General features: G+C 47.4%; 1 protein-coding gene across 1 annotated transcript; it reads left to right on the plus strand.

The window, feature by feature from the left end:
• Positions 1-339: 339 nt before the first annotated feature.
• DGKA (diacylglycerol kinase alpha) lies at positions 340-17,571 on the plus strand. Its single transcript, XM_036086616.2, has 24 exons — positions 340-492; positions 860-1,004; positions 1,412-1,485; positions 1,817-1,946; positions 2,194-2,268; positions 2,711-2,760; positions 3,117-3,191; positions 3,381-3,500; positions 3,614-3,728; positions 4,369-4,457; positions 4,582-4,701; positions 4,898-4,996; positions 5,212-5,295; positions 5,513-5,586; positions 5,748-5,822; positions 6,234-6,319; positions 6,411-6,500; positions 15,193-15,353; positions 15,602-15,666; positions 15,908-15,998; positions 16,281-16,479; positions 16,585-16,705; positions 16,901-16,961; positions 17,235-17,571. The coding sequence occupies exons 1-24, from the start codon at positions 352-354 to the stop codon at positions 17,316-17,318; spliced, it is 2,424 nt and encodes an 807-aa protein (XP_035942509.2). The 5' UTR covers positions 340-351; the 3' UTR covers positions 17,319-17,571.
• The last annotated feature ends 10 nt before the right edge of the window (positions 17,572-17,581 follow it).

The raw sequence follows: 17,581 nt of genomic DNA on the forward strand, positions 1-17,581 counted from the left end.
GGTCCCATAGCTGCAAGTTAGGACTCCCTGAACACGGCTAACCTAGCAGGGTGCAAGGAAAACCCCGCATCTGAGACTCCTGCACTCAGCTCAATCCGCCTACAACTGGGAAGCCAGGCAGATGCTCAGAGCCTTCTTCCCCTACCTCCTCCCAATCTCGCGCGCCTGGGTCCCCGCCCTTCCCCAGTGGAGCTGTGAAGGGCGCAGGCGAGGCGGGGCCGGGGCTGGGGACCTGGCCAGAGCTGGTTCTGTGTCGCGCGTCAGAAGCGCTAGAGGTCGTTGAGGGGCGTGGGTGGTTCGGGAAGTGGGTGGCTGAGCGGGGCTGGGGACCGAGGCTGGAGGCGGAGCAAGATGGGATCGTGGCCGGGGAGGCGTGCCGCAACCGCGGTGAGAACTACCCGAAGGGCCGAAGGGCCAGGACTGCGGGATCCGAGATGGGAGAGAGCGCGGGCTCAGGAGAGACTGCAGAGACTGGAGGTGGCGAGAGAAAAGGTAGAAACAGGCGAGGGACACACCCACAGAGACACATATAGACTTGTAAACCGGGGGGGGGGGGGGGGAGATTCAGAAATGAATCAAGACAGATTGGGGGAGAAATCAGAGAGCTGAAGAAGGATCCAGAAATGGAGGGGAGAGAGTCAGAGATGAGTCAGAGAAACAGAGACAGAGGATAGACTCGGTTAGGGAGAGACAAACATAAGGGAGAGGTACAGGGGGAAAGGAAGAGACTTGGGAGGGACTCAGAGACAAGGAACGAACAGAAATAATAGTGGGAGTGGAGAATTAATGGAGCGGACAGAAGCAAAGACAGGCAGACAGCTGGCTCTTCCTGCCACATACTCTTCTCATCTCCCTCCAGACCTACCCTTGGAAGCATAGATCCAGGCGTGAGAAGTACTACCAAGCTGCCTTTGTGGCCTTCCTTAAGAAAAAAAGAAAGATGGCCAAGGAGAAGGGCCTAATAAGCCCCAATGATTTTGCCCAGCTGCAAAAGTACATGGAATGTGAGTCTTCCTCTCTGTCCTGAAGAATCCCTGCTCCTCATCCCCCCCTTCCCCTAGTTTCCCCAGTGGCCTTAAGCCAGTCAGCTCCTGAGATATGCCTATGGCTGGGAAAGGGAGGAGAGGGAGATGGGAGATGTCTTGTGGTCTCAGCTTTCCCCCTACCTTCTCTGAACCTCAGCTGCCTGCTCCAAGTCTCAGAGAAGAGATGTAAACAGAGGTACCACTCTGGAGCATCTGAAATGTTATTCTCTCGATATTTCTCTCTGCATTTCTGGGTTTCTTCCTGGAATTTCTTCTTCATCTCACTTGAATCTTTTTTCCTGTTGGATGTCTGGGTGGGACTCCGGCAGAGGGCAGGGAGAACCAAACCAGACTAATGCTCTTCCTTCATCCTCTTCATACCCTAGACTCTACCAACAAGGTCAGCGATGTCCTAAAGCTCTTTGAGGATGGTGAAATGGCTGAATATCTCCAAGGAGATGTGAGTGGCAGCTGGGAAATCCTCTCCTTGACCAACTCTTCCCATCTTTGATTTTGCTACTCTGCTGGGATCCCCAACTTCCAGGGATTATTCTGGGCCCACCCCTTTCTGTTCTCCCTCTCGATACCCCAGTGTCCTTTGTTACCACAGCTATTGCTATAGGACAAAGCAAGAGATTGTAATTGAGGACTCAGCCTTGAGAAGAAACCATAGTCTGCCTTGGATGCTTCTTAGCTCTACACTTGTTGTCTCTGTCCTTACTACTCCTAATTCTTCAGTCCCCACCTCCCATCCTGTACACTCCCTAGGGTAATGCTTGCTCTCATCATAGGCCATTGGGTACGAGGGATTCCAGCAATTTTTGAAAATCTATCTGGAAGCAGATAACATTCCCAATCACCTAAGCCTGGCACTGTTTCAATCCTTCAAGATGGGTCACTTAGAAGACACTGTGGAAAATGGTATGGTCATGAAGGTGGGACTGAGCTGGACTTCCGGAAGAAAAGTCAAAGTAGTATGGGTTTTGGGGTGAGAGTTGAATCGAGTCACATGTTGGAGGCAGGGTTGGGGAAGAGAGGTGGAGGATGGCCATGCTGGCCTAGGAGCTGGAGGGAGGAAAGTTAAAGGGAAGAGTTGGAACAAAGGAAAAGAGAAGAGCCAGAGTAGAGAGACCCCCAACCTCAGATCTGCTGTCCTTTCTGTAACCAGATGTGGTGTGTCTCAGTGATGTCTCCTGCTACTTTTCCCTTCTGGAGGGTGGCCGGCCAGAAGACAAGCTAGAATGTGAGTTGCCATCCTGGACTGGGAGAGGGGAGGGAATGTGAGCCTTCCTGCCCTCATTTTTTCAGGATTCCTAAAGGCTGACAGGGCCAGACAAAGGTGGGGCCAGAGAATGGGCCCATTTCCTCTGTTCCCCTAGACTCCTTATACCTAATGCCATTCACCATAGTCACCCCAGTTCCCATGTCCTGTACGTTTTCATGTAGGTGGCCTGGGTTTTTCTTGGGTTGTGGGAGGTGTGTTCTGTCTCCCCTATTAGATTCACCAAGGGTGGAATCCAGGCCTGTTTCCCCTCCCTTTTTGTCTCCTCTCTCAGTCCCAGCACCAGGCTCTGGGCTCTTCATCTAAAAGATGTCTCCCATCTCTTTATTTCCCCTGTATTCTGTTATGAATTTGGGGGGTATCCCTCACAAACTGACACTGGCCCCCCTAAAACACCCCACAGTCACCTTCAAGCTGTACGACACGGACAGAAATGGGATCCTGGACAGCTCAGTGAGTTGGGGGACCTGTATGCTGGCCAAGGGAGTATGTGTCCATTTGTCTGTGCCCTCCTGTCCCAACTCTTCCAGGGTCTTAAGAAGCAGAGGAAGCTAGAGGGAGAAGCCAAGTCCTCCAGGACTAAATTTGGGAGTGGGTCCCCAGCTCTTGGTTCCTAGAAGAGGAGACTAGAGACATGAATTGGGGGCTACCTTGCAAACATACCAACACACATAGACATTCATTTACTTGGCAGAGACACCTGAGAATGAGAGGTGGCTCTCGGGGTGGAACCCAGGATTTCTAGGGAAGAGTTTGAATGGTGGTAGTGAGGTGGGATATGGCTGTGGCTCTTAATTCTTGGTCTCCAGGAAGTGGACAGACTCATCATACAGATGATGCGAGTGGCTGAATACCTGGATTGGGATGTGTCTGAGCTGAGGCCGGTAAGGCAGTCTTTCCTTCATGTCCCTCCTTGTGCCTTCTCCCTGGTGAGTCCTGCATCTACCCTACCCCATTTCTGACAGGCAGCCGCGTTCCCTTGGTGAGGGTGGCTGGGCCAGATGTCCTAGGGGGCAGAGGTGTCAGATGTGAGGGGCCACTCACACCAGAAGTCCCCTCCATTCCCTGCTCAGATTCTTCAGGAGATGATGAAAGAGATTGACTATGACGGCAGCGGTTCTGTCTCCCTCGCCGAGTGGCTCCGGGCTGGGGCCACCACTGTGCCCCTGCTCGTGCTGCTGGGTTTGGAGATGGTGAGTAGGAGAGGCTTGTGGAGATGGGTAAGATAGCTGCCTTGGGTTGTGTGTGCCAGAGGCTGGTGCTCTAAGGGCTTAGGCCCTCCCTAGCATCTGCTGTGTCCTCCCAGACTCTGAAGGACAATGGGCAGCACCTGTGGAGACCCAAGAGGTTCCCCCGACCGGTCTACTGCAACCTGTGCGAGTCGAGCATTGGTCTTGGCAAACAGGGGCTGAGCTGTAACCGTGAGTGGTGGGGCCTGGGAGTGTGGGGGCAGAGGGGCAGCCCAGCTATCTGCAGGAGCATGCTGCTTTGACCTTCGAGAGACCTGGGTTTGAGTCCTGGGCTCTGCCATTGGCTAGTTAGGTGGGAAAGCCACACAGCTTTCTCTTCCTTTCTTTCTTTCTTGAAGCATAGTTGACGCATAATGTTACATTAGTTTCAGGTGTACCACATGGCCACCTAACTTCTTGAAGCCTCAATTTAAAATGAGGTTTCCTCGACTGAAAATGAGGTAACTGTGAGCATCAAATAAGTGGATGCAAGAAAAGTACTTCACATGGTACATGTACATATTATTAAGTCTGCAATAAAAATTAGCTGCTATTATTGTCATTGCTATTGTTAAATCTAGGCCTTTGCATCTTCCAGCTGAGTTCCTGGCATTTAGGAGGAGTGGGGGTAGGCATGTGGTTGGTAGCAATTGCTCTTTCACGGGGAAGAGTGAGCAAAAGGCACAGGTCTTGGAGTTGAGCCCCCACCTCAAACTTTAATTCTCTACCACACTCTCATAGTTTAAGTGAATGATCCCACCTTACACCCAGGTAAGGAGGAGATGGCAGAGGGGCTGTAACTAAGGCTCTGACCCTCTTCCTTCTCGCCCAGTCTGTAAGTACGTCGTTCATGACCAGTGTGCCATGAAGGCCTTGCCTTGTGAAGTCAGCACCTATGCCAAGTCTCGGAAGGACATTGGTGTGAGTGACTGCAGGCCCACCCCAATACCACCCGCATCCTGGCCCTTGGCCCGTTGCTGCCCTCAGCCCTTCCCCTCGTCCCTGCTCAGACCCTCTCAGACTAGGAATTGCCTTTCTCCCCAAGATCCAATCACATGTGTGGGTGAGAGGAGGCTGTGAGTCTGGCCGATGCGACCGCTGTCAGAAGAAGATCCGCATTTACCACAGTCTAGTCGGACTGCATTGTGTGTGGTGCCACCTAGAGGTCAGTTTGGGAGCTCTCCAGCCTCTGCCTTGGGGCTCCTCCCTAAACTGCCCTCTGCACTGGTCTCCCTGACTACATCTCCCTCATAGCCACAGTTGCCCTTGCTCCCAAGGGCTCTCTTTCCAGTACTAGACCCTCAGAGTTGAGAGGTGATGGGTTCCCTCCATGATGTCTGTATGCCCACCTTGTCTTTCAGATTCATGATGACTGCCTGCAAGCCATGGGTCATGAGTGTGACTGTGGGCTGCTCCGGGATCACATCCTGCCTCCATCTTCCATCTATCCCAGTGTCCTGGTAAGACCCTTGGGCAGTGGCTAGGAGGGGACAGGAGGAGTGCTTCCCCTGATGTAAACACACACACACACACACACACACACACACACACACACACACGCCATGTCCCTTTATAGCAGAGAACCTATACTTTTAGGATTCAGGTCAGACCGTTATCTGTTTAGGGATTCACATACAATCCAGTTTTCCTTCCGTTTGCTTCCCTCCCTTTCTAGGCCTCTGGACAGGAGCGTAAAGTTAGCAAAACAAGCCAGAAGACCATGGATGACTTAAATTTGAGCACCTTTGAGGCTCTGCGGGTACATGAAGGGGGTGGGTTTTTCTTGGCTGGAGCCCTCATAGGAGGGAATGAAGTGGGAAACATGGGGAATGATGCTTGTTCTCCAGAAGCCCCACTGTGGTAGGGGAAGGGGAAAGCATCTTTGGGGGCAGGCCAGCCTTCTGTCACTGTCTCCAGGGCCCATCTTAACTGGCAAAATCCTGTTTTCCTTATCCTTGTTTTTTCCCCAAATGCAGATTGACCCTGTTTCTAACACCCACCCACTTCTGGTCTTTGTCAACCCTAAGAGTGGCGGGAAGCAGGGGGAGAGGTAAGAAAAGATATACTGGGTCTCCTAAGATGGAGAAGGAGGACCAATAGAGGTTGGGGAATCTGTGTGTATGGAGGGGACATACCTTGAGGAGGACATCAAGAGGATGGAGTACAGACTGTCCATCTCCTACCATAAACTTTCCTTTTTCCCTCATACAGGGTGCTTTGGAAATTCCAGTATCTACTAAATCCTCGACAGGTATTCAACCTCCTAAAGGATGGTCCTGAGGCAGGGTGAGTATAGGTTGGGGACTGTATCACAGTGTTTGTATGTGTCTGCCTGTGTATGTTGGGGGAGAGCAGAAAAGAATACATGTTGGGAGGACAGGGCTAGGGGACCCCAAGAAAGCAGAATTCAGAATGCTGCTTTTAGTAATGTCGCTGGGTATCCCCATGCCCCTGAGTTCTCTGGTTCATCTTTGTTCTGCTCTCAAAACATAAAGATACCAGTTTCTCCCTAACCACTGAGGAGTGGCTATAACTTTCCCCATTGTATTTTTTCTCTGACCTTAACAAAAACAAGTCTTTTGACAAAGGGAAGGGGGGTCATACGGAATGAGAGATAAGAAGTAATCTGCCTGTCCAGGAGTTGGTAGACTCAATCCTACTGTCCTTCCTCATCTTCTCTCTTCCCTTCTATCTCAGGCTCAGATTCTTCAGGGATGTTCCTGGTTGCCGGATTTTGGTGTGTGGTGGAGATGGCACAGTAGGCTGGATTCTGGAGACCATAGGTCAGTACAGGGAGAGGCTCTGGGAAGGGCACGGGGGCATTGGCCTTCTAGCGCTAACTCCCTCCATCCATCCCCTGACCTGCTTCCCTAGACAAAGCCAACTTGCCTGTTGTCCCTCCTGTTGCTGTGTTGCCCCTGGGCACTGGAAATGATCTGGCTCGGTGCCTAAGATGGGGAGGAGGTAAGTGGTTAGAAATTGTTTTCCTGGGAGACGGGGAGTTGGGTAGGAAGGGAAAGGCACATAGAGAAGGTGTCTAGGCATTGTTATAGAAAGAAGGTTGGGGAAGAAGAGAGGCACGGATAGGTGGTTACCAAAGTGGATTGTCCCCAAGGAAGAAAGCTTGGGATGAAGCAAAGACCACAGTCTGAACCTAGAAGGGTCAGGGTGACAGTCCTCTTCCCTATATACCGAAAAATATCCTTCTATTTCTCCCAACCAATTCTTCGGGCTCAGAGAATCAAGGAATACGGAGGACAATGTGGGAATAAGAAAGGTTGTATAAGAGCTAAACCAGATGTTCAGTGATGGAGCTAGCAGGGAGCTTGACCGTGATTCATTCAACCACTCAGCCAGTTAATCGGGGGTCATTCATTCATTTATAATCATTTCTTCCCAAGTCAGTCGCAACAGTCTCTTTTTTTTTTTTAGATTTTTTTTTTAGATTTTTTTTTTTTTTTTTTTATTTGAGAGAGAGAGAATGAGAGAGAGCAAGCACATGAGAGGGGGGAGGGTCAGAGGGAGAAGCAGACTCCCTGCCGAGCAGGGAGCCCGATGCGGGACTCAATCCAGGGACTCCAGGATCATGACCTGAGCCGAAGGCAGTCGCCCAACCAACTGAGCCACCCAGGCGCCCCTCAGTCGCAACAGTCTCTTAAATGTACTCTGATTTCTAGACTCTTTCTAGTCTCCTTACAAACAGAAAGAGTTCAAGGGATGGTATTGGTAGATAAAGAGGTCAGGGTGGGGCAGGTTGAGTTTGAAGTGTCTTTGTTTGAGGCTGTTGGACTCAGAGTCCAGCTCCGAGATCTTGCAGAAGTTATGGAAGGAGAGTGAAAGGCATTCTAGGTAGAAGTTGTGTAAGGCCAAAGAGCATAGTAGTGCATGCATTAGGGAGAGTGAGTCATTCATTATGACTGGGACATGCAGTGCAAGGTGGGGAATGGGGAGAGGAAGGACTGAGTTGAACCGGGTCCAGATTATGGAGGGTCATGAATGCTGTGCTGAGGAGTTTTTTACTTTATCCTGCCAGAGATTGAAAGCAGACAGCCCACAGAAATGATTTGTATTGTTTTGCATTGTTTGCCTTGCAGTGTTTTAAATTTTTTAAACCTTGCTTATTTCTAAGAAGTGGGTCATATATTCTGCAGTTCACCACAATCTTCTCAGCTCCCTGCTATTCACTCATTCATTTCACCTTTCTAGCCACTGAGGCATTTGAATTTGCAAACCCTGAACCATAGGGAACTCCTGAACTCATGAAAAATGTAATTCAAAGAAAAAATAGGTATATATATATGCCTATTTATATATACTTATATATATAAATTATGTTCTCTCTATATATATATATGTAATAAAAATTGTTGTGTAAATAAAATACTATTCCAGAATGTAGAAATATCTCTGAGTACATATTATAATCTAAATCTTGTATATAGGGCACCTGGGTGTCTCAGTTGGTTAAGCATCTGCCTTTGGCTCAGGTCATGATCCCAGGGTCCTAGGATCCAGCCCCGCTTCAGGCTCCCTGCTCAGCGGGGAGTCTGCTTCTCCCTCTCCCTCTGCCCCTTCCCCCTGCTCGTGCTCTCTCACGCATTCTCTTTCTCAAATAAATAAATAAAATCTTTTAAAAAAAATAAATCTTGTATATAAACATAGGACCATTTTTTTTTTTTTTTTAGATTTATTTAGTTGAGAGAGAGAGCGGGGGAGAGCAAGCAGGGGGAAGGACAGAGGGAGAGGGAGAGAAGCAGACTCCCTGCTGAGCATGGAGCCCGGAGCCCATCTCCAGGCTCGATCTCAGATCCCACGACCCTGAGATCATGACCTGAACCGAAATCAAGAGTCAGACGCTTAACGGACTGAGCCACCCAGGTGCCCCTGGCCAGCTTTTAAATCTTCAACATCGACCTTTGTGTTTACTTAAAATATTAGACACTTTGAAATTATGTATTCACTGTGTGTTCTGCAAATGAGACTCTCATAGCAGTTTCTGCCAATTCAACCTGAATCATGAAATAATCATATAAATACAACACTAAATTTGTGTTTGAAAATTTGTGTTGATATTGAAAAAAATCGTAAGATTTGAAGAAGAAGAAGAGATGAGAGGAGTACCACAATGGGAGCTCTGTGGAGGATGGATTGGAGGAAGGAGACAGGATAGGAAATTACCTGTATGGCAGTAGTCTGGTCAAAAGACACTGAACACCAAACAGAGGCAACAGCAGTGCAGTTCATGAGGTAGAAACCACAATACTTGATAACCAGTGGGTTGTGGAGGAGGAGAGGACAAGTCTAGGACATTTTCTGGTTTGTGGACTGAGCATGTGGGATACCATTTAAGATAGAGCATATGGCAGGAGGACCAGTTTAAGGAAGATCAATTCCGCTTTGGACATGTTAAATTGAGGTGTCAGTGAAGCACCCAGATGGAAATGTGTGGTGAGTAGTTACAAATAGTACTAGGAAGATACACGTTTGAGAGTCATCTGCTCCTGGGAGATAATTGACATCCTGAGAGTAGATGGGTTACCCAGGGAAAGAGGTAAGAAGAGAAGATGGACAAGGATGCAATATCCTAGTAAAACACCCTATTTAACAGTTGGACAGAGGAAAATCCAGTATTAAAGAAGTCTGTGTTCATGTACTATTGTTACTATAAGAAATCACCATAAACAGTGGCTTAACACAAACTTATTGTCTTACAGTTTGGGAGGTCTGAAGTCCAAAATAGGTCCCACTGCGCTAGAATCAAGGTGTTAGCAGGGCTGTGTTTTTACTAGAGCCTCAAGGGGAGAATTCTTTGCCTTGCCTTTTCCAGTTTCTAGAAGCTGCCTGCATTCCTGGGCTCATGGCTCCGCTTCCAACCTGCAACGTTATCACTCCTACCTCTGTTTCCATTGTCACATCACCTTCCATGACTCTTATTTTTTACCTTCCTCTTTCACTTATAAATAAGGACCCCTGTGATTATATTGGGCCTGACCAGATAATCCAGGATAATCTCCACATTTAAAAATCCTTAATGTAGGGGCAGCTGGCTGACTCAGTCAGTAGAGAATGCGACTCTTGGGACACCTGGGTGGTTCAGTCAGTTAAGCGTTTGCCTCCTGCTCAGGTTATGATCCCAGGGTCCTGAGATCCAGTCCCGCATCGGGCTCCCTGCTCAGCGGGGAGCCTGCCTCTCCCTCTGCCTGGTACCCCGCCTGCTTGTGCTCGCTCTCTCTCTGACAAATAAATAAACAAAATCTTTTTTTTTTTTTAAGATTTTATTTATTTGACAGAGAGAGACACAGCAAGAGAGGGAACACAAGCAGGGGGAGTGGGAGAAGGAGAAGCAGGCTTCCCGCCGAGCAGGGAGCCCGATGCGGGGCTCGATCCCAGGACCCTGGGTTCATGACCTGAGCCGAAGGCAGACGCTTAATGACTGAGCCACCCAGGCGCCCCAAAATAAATAAAATCTTAAAAAAAAAAAAAAAAGAATGCAACTGTTGATCTCCAGGTCAGGTCATGAGTTCAAGCCCCATGTTGGGTGTAGGCTTACTTAAAAAAAAAAAATCCTTAATTTAATCACATTAGCAAAGTCTCTTTTGCCATGTAAGGCAACATATTCACAGACTCTGGAGATAAAAATGTGGACATCTTTGGGCACCTGGCTGGCTCAGTCAGTAGAGCATGCAACTCTTGATCTCGGGGTTGTAGTTTCAAGCCTCACACTGAGTGTAGCAATTACTTAAAAATAAAAAAGAACACAGGGGTGCCTGGGTGGCTTAGTTGATTAAGCGTCTGGCTCTTGGTTTCAGCTCAGGTCATGATCTCCAGGTGGGAAGATCTCAGGCTGGGTTCCTAGCTCAGCGGGGAGTCTGCTTCCCCTCTCCCTCTGCCCCTTCCCCTTACTCACTTCCAAAGGCACATGCGTGTGCTCTCTCTAAACTAAATAAATCCTAAAAATAAATAAATAAAAATAAAAATACTGCAGACATCTTTAAGAGGCCACTATTCTGCCTACCACAGACGCTAAGAAGGAACAATCAGAGAGGATCCTCTGTAGCCTAGAGAATGGTATTTTAGAGGCCAAATGAGGAGTTTCATGAGTTAAAATGAGAACTAAAGATATACTGTTGGTTTTGGCAGGAATTATTGTCAATCTTTGCCAGAAGAGTTTCAGCAGGGTGGCATGGTGAAAGGCAAATTACAGTGGGTTGAACCATCAGTGGAATGTGAGGAAGTGGAGACTTACTTTTTTTAAATCTTTTTTTCCCCAATTACAAAAATAATACATTCTTGTGGTAAAAAATAATTCAGGGGCTCCTGGGTGGCTCAGTTGGTTAAGTGTCTGCCTTCGGCTCAAGTCAAGATCCCAGAGTCCTGGGATCAAGCCCTGCATTGGGCTCCCTGCTCAGTGGGAAGCCTGCTTCTCCCTCTCCCACTCCCCCTGATTGTGTTCCTTCTCTCGCTGTGTCTCTCTGTCAAATAAATAAATAAAATCTTAAAAAAAAATAATTCAAACATTTCAGATACACATGCCAAAAAGTTCCCTGTAATCTACTCCCTAAAGTTTTGGAATCTATTCCCCCATGTTTTTCTTTCTAGACACATACTATTATGTACTTAAACAATGAGATCATTCTATTGATGTTTTTCTTCTTTTTTTAAAACTAAACAGTTCATCGTGGTTATCATTATATTTCAGTACAGTCAGATTTACGTCACTCTTTTTACTACTGAATAGCATTCCATTGTGTGAATATGTCATAATTTATTTAGCCAGGCCCCTATTGATAGACATTTGGGTAGTGGTCAGTTTTTCATTACCAACCATGCTGCAGTGAACACCTTGCACATCTATCTCTGCACACAGATGTGAGAATTTCTCTAGGAGATATTTCTAGAATTGCTGGCTCAAGAGTACAAACATTTTATATTTGGCTAGTTATTTTCTTTTTAAAAGTTATACAAATAAAAAAAAGTTACACAAATAATATATCAGTACATTTTCTTTTTTTTAATTTTATTTTATTATGTTATGTTAGTCACCATACAATACATCATTAGTTTTTGATGTGGTGATCCATGATCCATGGTTTTCGTATAACACCCAGTGCTCCATGCAGAACGTGCCCTCCTTAATACCCGTCACCGGGCTAACACATCCCCCCACCCCCAGTACATGTTCACTGTAAAAGACTTTACAAAGTAAAATGTGTAAGTGTTCACGTATAGGTCTCCTCCCCCTACATCCCTTCCCAGAGCTAACCACTGTGTCCTATTTGCATTCATTTTCCTGTTTTTATATGTACACACACACAACTTTTAAACAAACATAAATGGGAACATACTACAGAAATTGTTCTGGGACTTCTTTTTTCATTGAATAATATGTCTTGGAGATCTTTCCATGTTAGTACATATAGATTACATTCTATATTCAGTGGTTGTACATTATTTCTTGGCATGGATTTGCCATAATTTATATAACCTTCCCCTGCTGAAGGGCATTTAGATTGTTTCCAATTTTTTGCTGTTTTAGAGAGTACCTCAGCAAACATCCTTGTACATACATCTCTGTTTACATGTATGTCCATTTTTTTTTTTAAGATTTTATTTGTTTATTTGACAGAGAGAGACACAGCGAGAGAGGGAACACAAGCAGGGGGAGTGGGAGAGGCAGAAGCAGGCTTCCCGCCGAGCAGGGAGCCCAATGCGGGGCTTGATCCCAGGACCCTGGGATCAGGACCTGAGCCGAAGGCAGACGCTAAACGACTGAGCCACCCAGGCGCCCCTGTATGTCCATTTCTGTAGGAGAAATTTCTAAAAGTGGAATTGCTGCATCAAAGTACTTGTTTTGATAAAATTTGATAACATTGTGATAAAAATTGCCAAATTGCCTTCCAAAATGGAATACCAATTTATGCTTCAACTAACAGCACATGAGAGTGTTGGTTTACTCATAATCTCATCAACACTTGGTTTTGTCAATCTCTTTATACTTTGTCAAGACAATAGGCAACAAAAAGTCAACCAATTGTTTTAATTTACAATTGTTTTAATTGTTATTAATACTGAGCATCCTTTTTTTTTTTAAGATTTTATTTATTCATTTGAGAGAGAGAGAAACCACAAGCAGGGGGAGGGGCAAAGGGAGAGGGAGAAGCAGACTCCCCACTGAGCAGGGAGCCTGACATGGGGCTCCATCCCAGGACCCTGAGCAGAAGACAGACCCTTAACTGACTGAGCCACCCAGGTGCCCCAATACTGAGCATCTTTAATCTGCATATTGGTCATTTGTATTTCTTCTTCTGTGATTGGTTTATTTGTGTTATTTGCCTATTTCCTATTGACTTTTTAGATTTAGTGATTTATAAGCATTTTTCGGATGTTGGTGGAGTTAGTCTATTATATGTGCTGCAGATATTTTTTCCCAGTTTGTATTTTTTTAGCTGTGTGTTTATTTATTTAACCAAAGAAGTTTTAAATTTTAGATTTCTTTCTTTCTTTGAGAGAGAGAGAGAGAGCATGGGGGGAAGGGGCAGAGGGAGAGGGAAAGAGAGAATCCCAAGCAGACTCCCCACTGAGCATGGAGCCTGATGTGGGGCTCGACCCCACAACTCTGAGATCATGACCCTAGCCAAAACCAAGAGTCGGACACTCAACCGACTGAGGCACCCAGGTGCTCCAGGAAGTTTTAAATTTTATTTTTTTATTTTTTTATTTTTAAAGATTTTTTATTTATTTATTTGAGAGAGACAGAATGCGAGAGAGCAAGCACATGAGAGGGGGGAGGGTCAGAGGGAGAAGCAGACTCCCTGCCGAGCAGGGAGCCCGATGCGGGACTCGATCCAGGGACTCCAGGATCATGGCCTGAGCCGAAGGCAGTCGCTTAACCAACTGAGCCACCCAGGCGCCCCTGGAAGTTTTAAATTTTAATATAATTGTATTTACCAGGGACACCTGGGTGGCTCAGTCAGTTAGGTGTCTGCCTTCAACTCAGGTCATGATCCCAGGGTCCTGGGATCGAGTCCTACATGAGGCTCCTTGCTCAGTGGGGAGCCTGCTTCTCCCTTTGTCTGCTCCTCTCCCTGCTTGTGCACTCTCTCTCTCTCTCTCTCTCTCTCCCTCTGATGAATAAATAAATAAAATCTTTAAAAAATCTTTATTTATCAGTCTTCTCCTTTTTTGGCTCCCAGTTTTGTATTATGCTCTAGAACAGCCTTTTCCACTCAAAGATTTCAAAAACATGCACTCATGTTTTCTGCTAGTACAAATTCTGCTTCATTTTTTTACATTTAAATTCTTTGACACATCTTGAATTTATTTTGGTATAAAGAGTGACTTCTGGGGCACCTGGGTGGCTCAGTCGTTAAGCGTCTGCCTTCGGCTCAGGTCATGATCCCAGGGTCCTGGGATCGAGCCCCACATCGGGCTCCCTGCTCAGCAGGGAGTCTGCTTCTCCGTCTCCCACTCCCCCTTCTTGTGTTCCTGCTCTCACTGTGTCTCTCTCTGTCAAATAAATAAATAAAATCTTAAAAAAAAAATAATAGTGACTTCCACATCCAGCACCCTTTATTGAATAATCTATCTTTTCCCATGTCTTTGAAATGCCATCATATACTAAATTTCCATGTATATTTGAGGCTATTTGTAGGCACTCTGTTCCTTACTACTGAACTTCTTATTCTATACACTGTGCCGGTGTCAGTGTTTTGATACCACTGCTTCATACTGTGTTCTCTCCGGTAGAATAGGGAAAGAAAGTGTGTGTGTGTGTGAGAGAGAGAGTCCTTATTCATCACTCATCTTTTTCAGCATTTTGTATTTTCCTGGCTGTTTCCTCTAATCTTTCAGATGAACTTTGGTGTTATTGTTAGATGCATACACATACCGGAAACTCACTCTCTATGACAGTGTGGAGAAAAGGGTCAGCAGGGGCTGACCTTAAGATTGTTCCATGGAGTGGCGCCTGGGTGGCTCAGTCATTAAGTGTCTGCCTTCGGCTCAGTTCATTTACCCAGGATCCTGGGATCGAGCCCCACATCGGGCTCCCTGCTCAGCGGGAAGCCTGCTTCTCTCTCTCCCACTCCCTCTGCTTGTGTTCCTTCTCTCCCTGTCTCTCTATCTGTCAAATAAATAAATAAAATCTTAAAAAAAAAAAAGATTGTTCCATGGAAGGGGCACCTGGCTGGCTCAGTCAGTAGAGCATGCGACTCTTGGTCTCAGGGTCGTGATTTTGAGCCCCACGTTGGACATAGAGCTTACATTTAAAGAGAGAAAGATTGGTCCATGGGAGCTAGGACCAAGCACCCTGCCCTGTATTTCTTTTTTTTAAGATTTTATTTATTTGTCAGAAAGAGAGAGACAGCAAGCAGGGGGAGCAGCAGGCAGAGGGAGAAGCACGCTCCCCCCCACTGAGCAGGGAGCCTCATGTGGGGCTGGATCCCAGGACCCTGGGATCATGACCTGAGCTGAAGGCAGATGTTTAACCAACTGAGCCACTGAGGCATCCTGCTCCCCGCTGTTTCACTGGCTAGGGCTAGGACGGTCTGCAGAAGCAGGACAGAGGATCTCTGGGAATTTGTGGGGCTGGGAGCTGAGAAGAGGACCCTCTGAGACCCATGGCTTAGTTCTAACCTGTCTTCTCCCCCATCCTTAGGGTATGAGGGACAGAATTTGGGGAAGATCCTCAAGGATTTAGAGATGAGTAAGGTGGTACATATGGATCGATGGTCCGTGGAGGTGATACCTCAACAAACTGAAGAAAAGAGTGACCCAGTCCCCTTTCAAATCATCAATAACTACTTCTCCATTGGTGTGGTCAGTGAAGTGGGGTATGGGGGCTAGGGAGGAAGTATGGGTTCAGCAGCAAGAAGCTAGAGCTGGTTAGAAAGAGGAGGTAGAGGTTAAGGGAGCTGTGACACAGGGAAATGGCAGGTGGGGTACAGTGGTGTGAGTTGCAAGAAAAGAACATGGGACATACTGCTGCCGAATGGGGGAATTAAAGAGAGTATTCTGTGCCAAGAGAGGAGGCAGGCCTCTGATCCTACATGCCCTGAACTCCCCAGGATGCCTCTATTGCTCACCGATTCCACATCATGCGAGAGAAATATCCTGAGAAGTTCAACAGCAGGTGAGGGAGAGGGGGGTGGGGGTGGCCATACACAGTGGGAGGGACCAGGTTGTGGCCAAGTTTGACTCAGAGCACTTAGATGAACAGTGGCACCTCTGAGAAGCCCCTCAACCAAAGCCATCCTCTTCCCTAAAGGACCAGAGTCAGGAGGTTGATGTCCTTCCCTGTCACTTAGCCCTCCTCTGCCAGCACTGTGTAACTTGTCCCCTCCCTCTTGGGCCTTATGTTGGGGTTGACACAGAATGAAGAACAAGCTATGGTACTTCGAATTCGCCACTTCTGAATCCATCTTCTCAACATGCAAAAAGCTGGAGGAGTCTTTGACAGTTGAGGTGGGTGTGATGAGACCCAACCCTACATGCTTCTCACTTTCTTATATCTTAATCTCTCCCTCCACAGGTGCCCTCAGGAACTTCCCCTATTCTTGAACCTATACTTTGACCTCCCAGCTCTCCATTCCCAATTTCCCGGGTTCTCAATACAATTGGTCCCTATTTCCTGCCATCCTTTGCAAACCCCCAACTCCTGGCCTTCCCAGTTTGTCATCTGGTGGAGGGAGGGGTCGCATCCATGATTATGACAGGAGGTAAGGATTTGTGCTCTCCTCTTCTCAGATCTGTGGGAAACCACTGGATCTGAGCAACCTGTCACTAGAAGGCATCGCAGTGCTGAACATCCCTAGCATGCATGGTGGTTCCAACCTCTGGGGTGATACCAAGAGACCTCATGGAGATACCCATGGGATCAACCAGGCCTTAGGCGCTACGGCTAAAGTCATCACTGACCCGGATATCCTGAAAACCTGTGTACCAGGTGAGCAGCCTTGGGAACTGAGTGGGCAGGACCAAGGGGAAGGTGTGGCTCCCTTTGGAGGCACCCCGCTCCTGCAAAACCTATCTCCTTACTTTCCACCCACAGACCTGAGTGACAAGCGGCTGGAAGTAGTAGGGCTGGAGGGTGCAATTGAGATGGGCCAGATTTATACCAAGCTCAAGAATGCTGGACATCGGCTGGCCAAGTGCTCTGAAATCACCTTCCAGTAAGGAAAACTCTGGCCAGGGCTCTGAGGGAAGGAGTAGGGCCAGGAGAGCAGAAGGGTCACGGGGATGGCAGGGAGGAGCTGTACTAGGAGATCTTCCTCGGTAACAAAGGGTCTCAAAACCAAGCTAAGAAACAGAGTTTTGGTATTCAGTTGGTAAAGAAATCTCCACCAATCTGCCTTGGCCTCCCACAGCACCACAAAAACCCTCCCCATGCAAATTGATGGAGAACCCTGGATGCAGACACCCTGTACGGTGAGTATTGCCTATGCCTGCCCAAAATGGCACCCTCAGGCTTTGTGAATCCTAAACCTCCCTTCCACAGCTTCCTTACTCCATCCCAATGTCTCACGTTCCCCTGTGCACCATTCCTCCCAAGTCATGATTTCTTAGCGCCGGGCTTCCTGCCATGGCCTCTCTAGGACCCTGGCAACTCCCCCTCATCCCACAGATTTTCCCTCAAATCTCTACTGCTCCAGTCCAAAGGGAATGAGGTCCTGCCTCTGAATATGCCCCCTTCCCTTCCAGATCAAGATCACCCACAAGAACCAGATGCCCATGCTTGTGGGCCCACCCCCTCGCTCCTCCAATTTCTTTGGCTTCTTATGCTGAGGGGAACACCTCAGCCTCCAAGCCAGCCTTGAACCCACCTCTTCATCCCTGGACTCTACTCCTAGGCTCTGTACATTGCTGCCACACCCTCCTGCCAGCTCAGGGGAGTGTTCCTCGACCCTCACAGTATTTATTATCCTGTACCACCTCTACTATTTCCCATGCACACGTGCGTGCGTGCGCACACACACACATACACACACACACACATTGAAAGTGCCTCATCTGAATAAAATGACTTTTTTTCTCCCCACTGGGATATC

Source organism: Halichoerus grypus, chromosome 6 (genome assembly GCF_964656455.1).
Source record: "Halichoerus grypus chromosome 6, mHalGry1.hap1.1, whole genome shotgun sequence".
NCBI lineage: Eukaryota > Metazoa > Chordata > Mammalia > Carnivora > Phocidae > Halichoerus > Halichoerus grypus.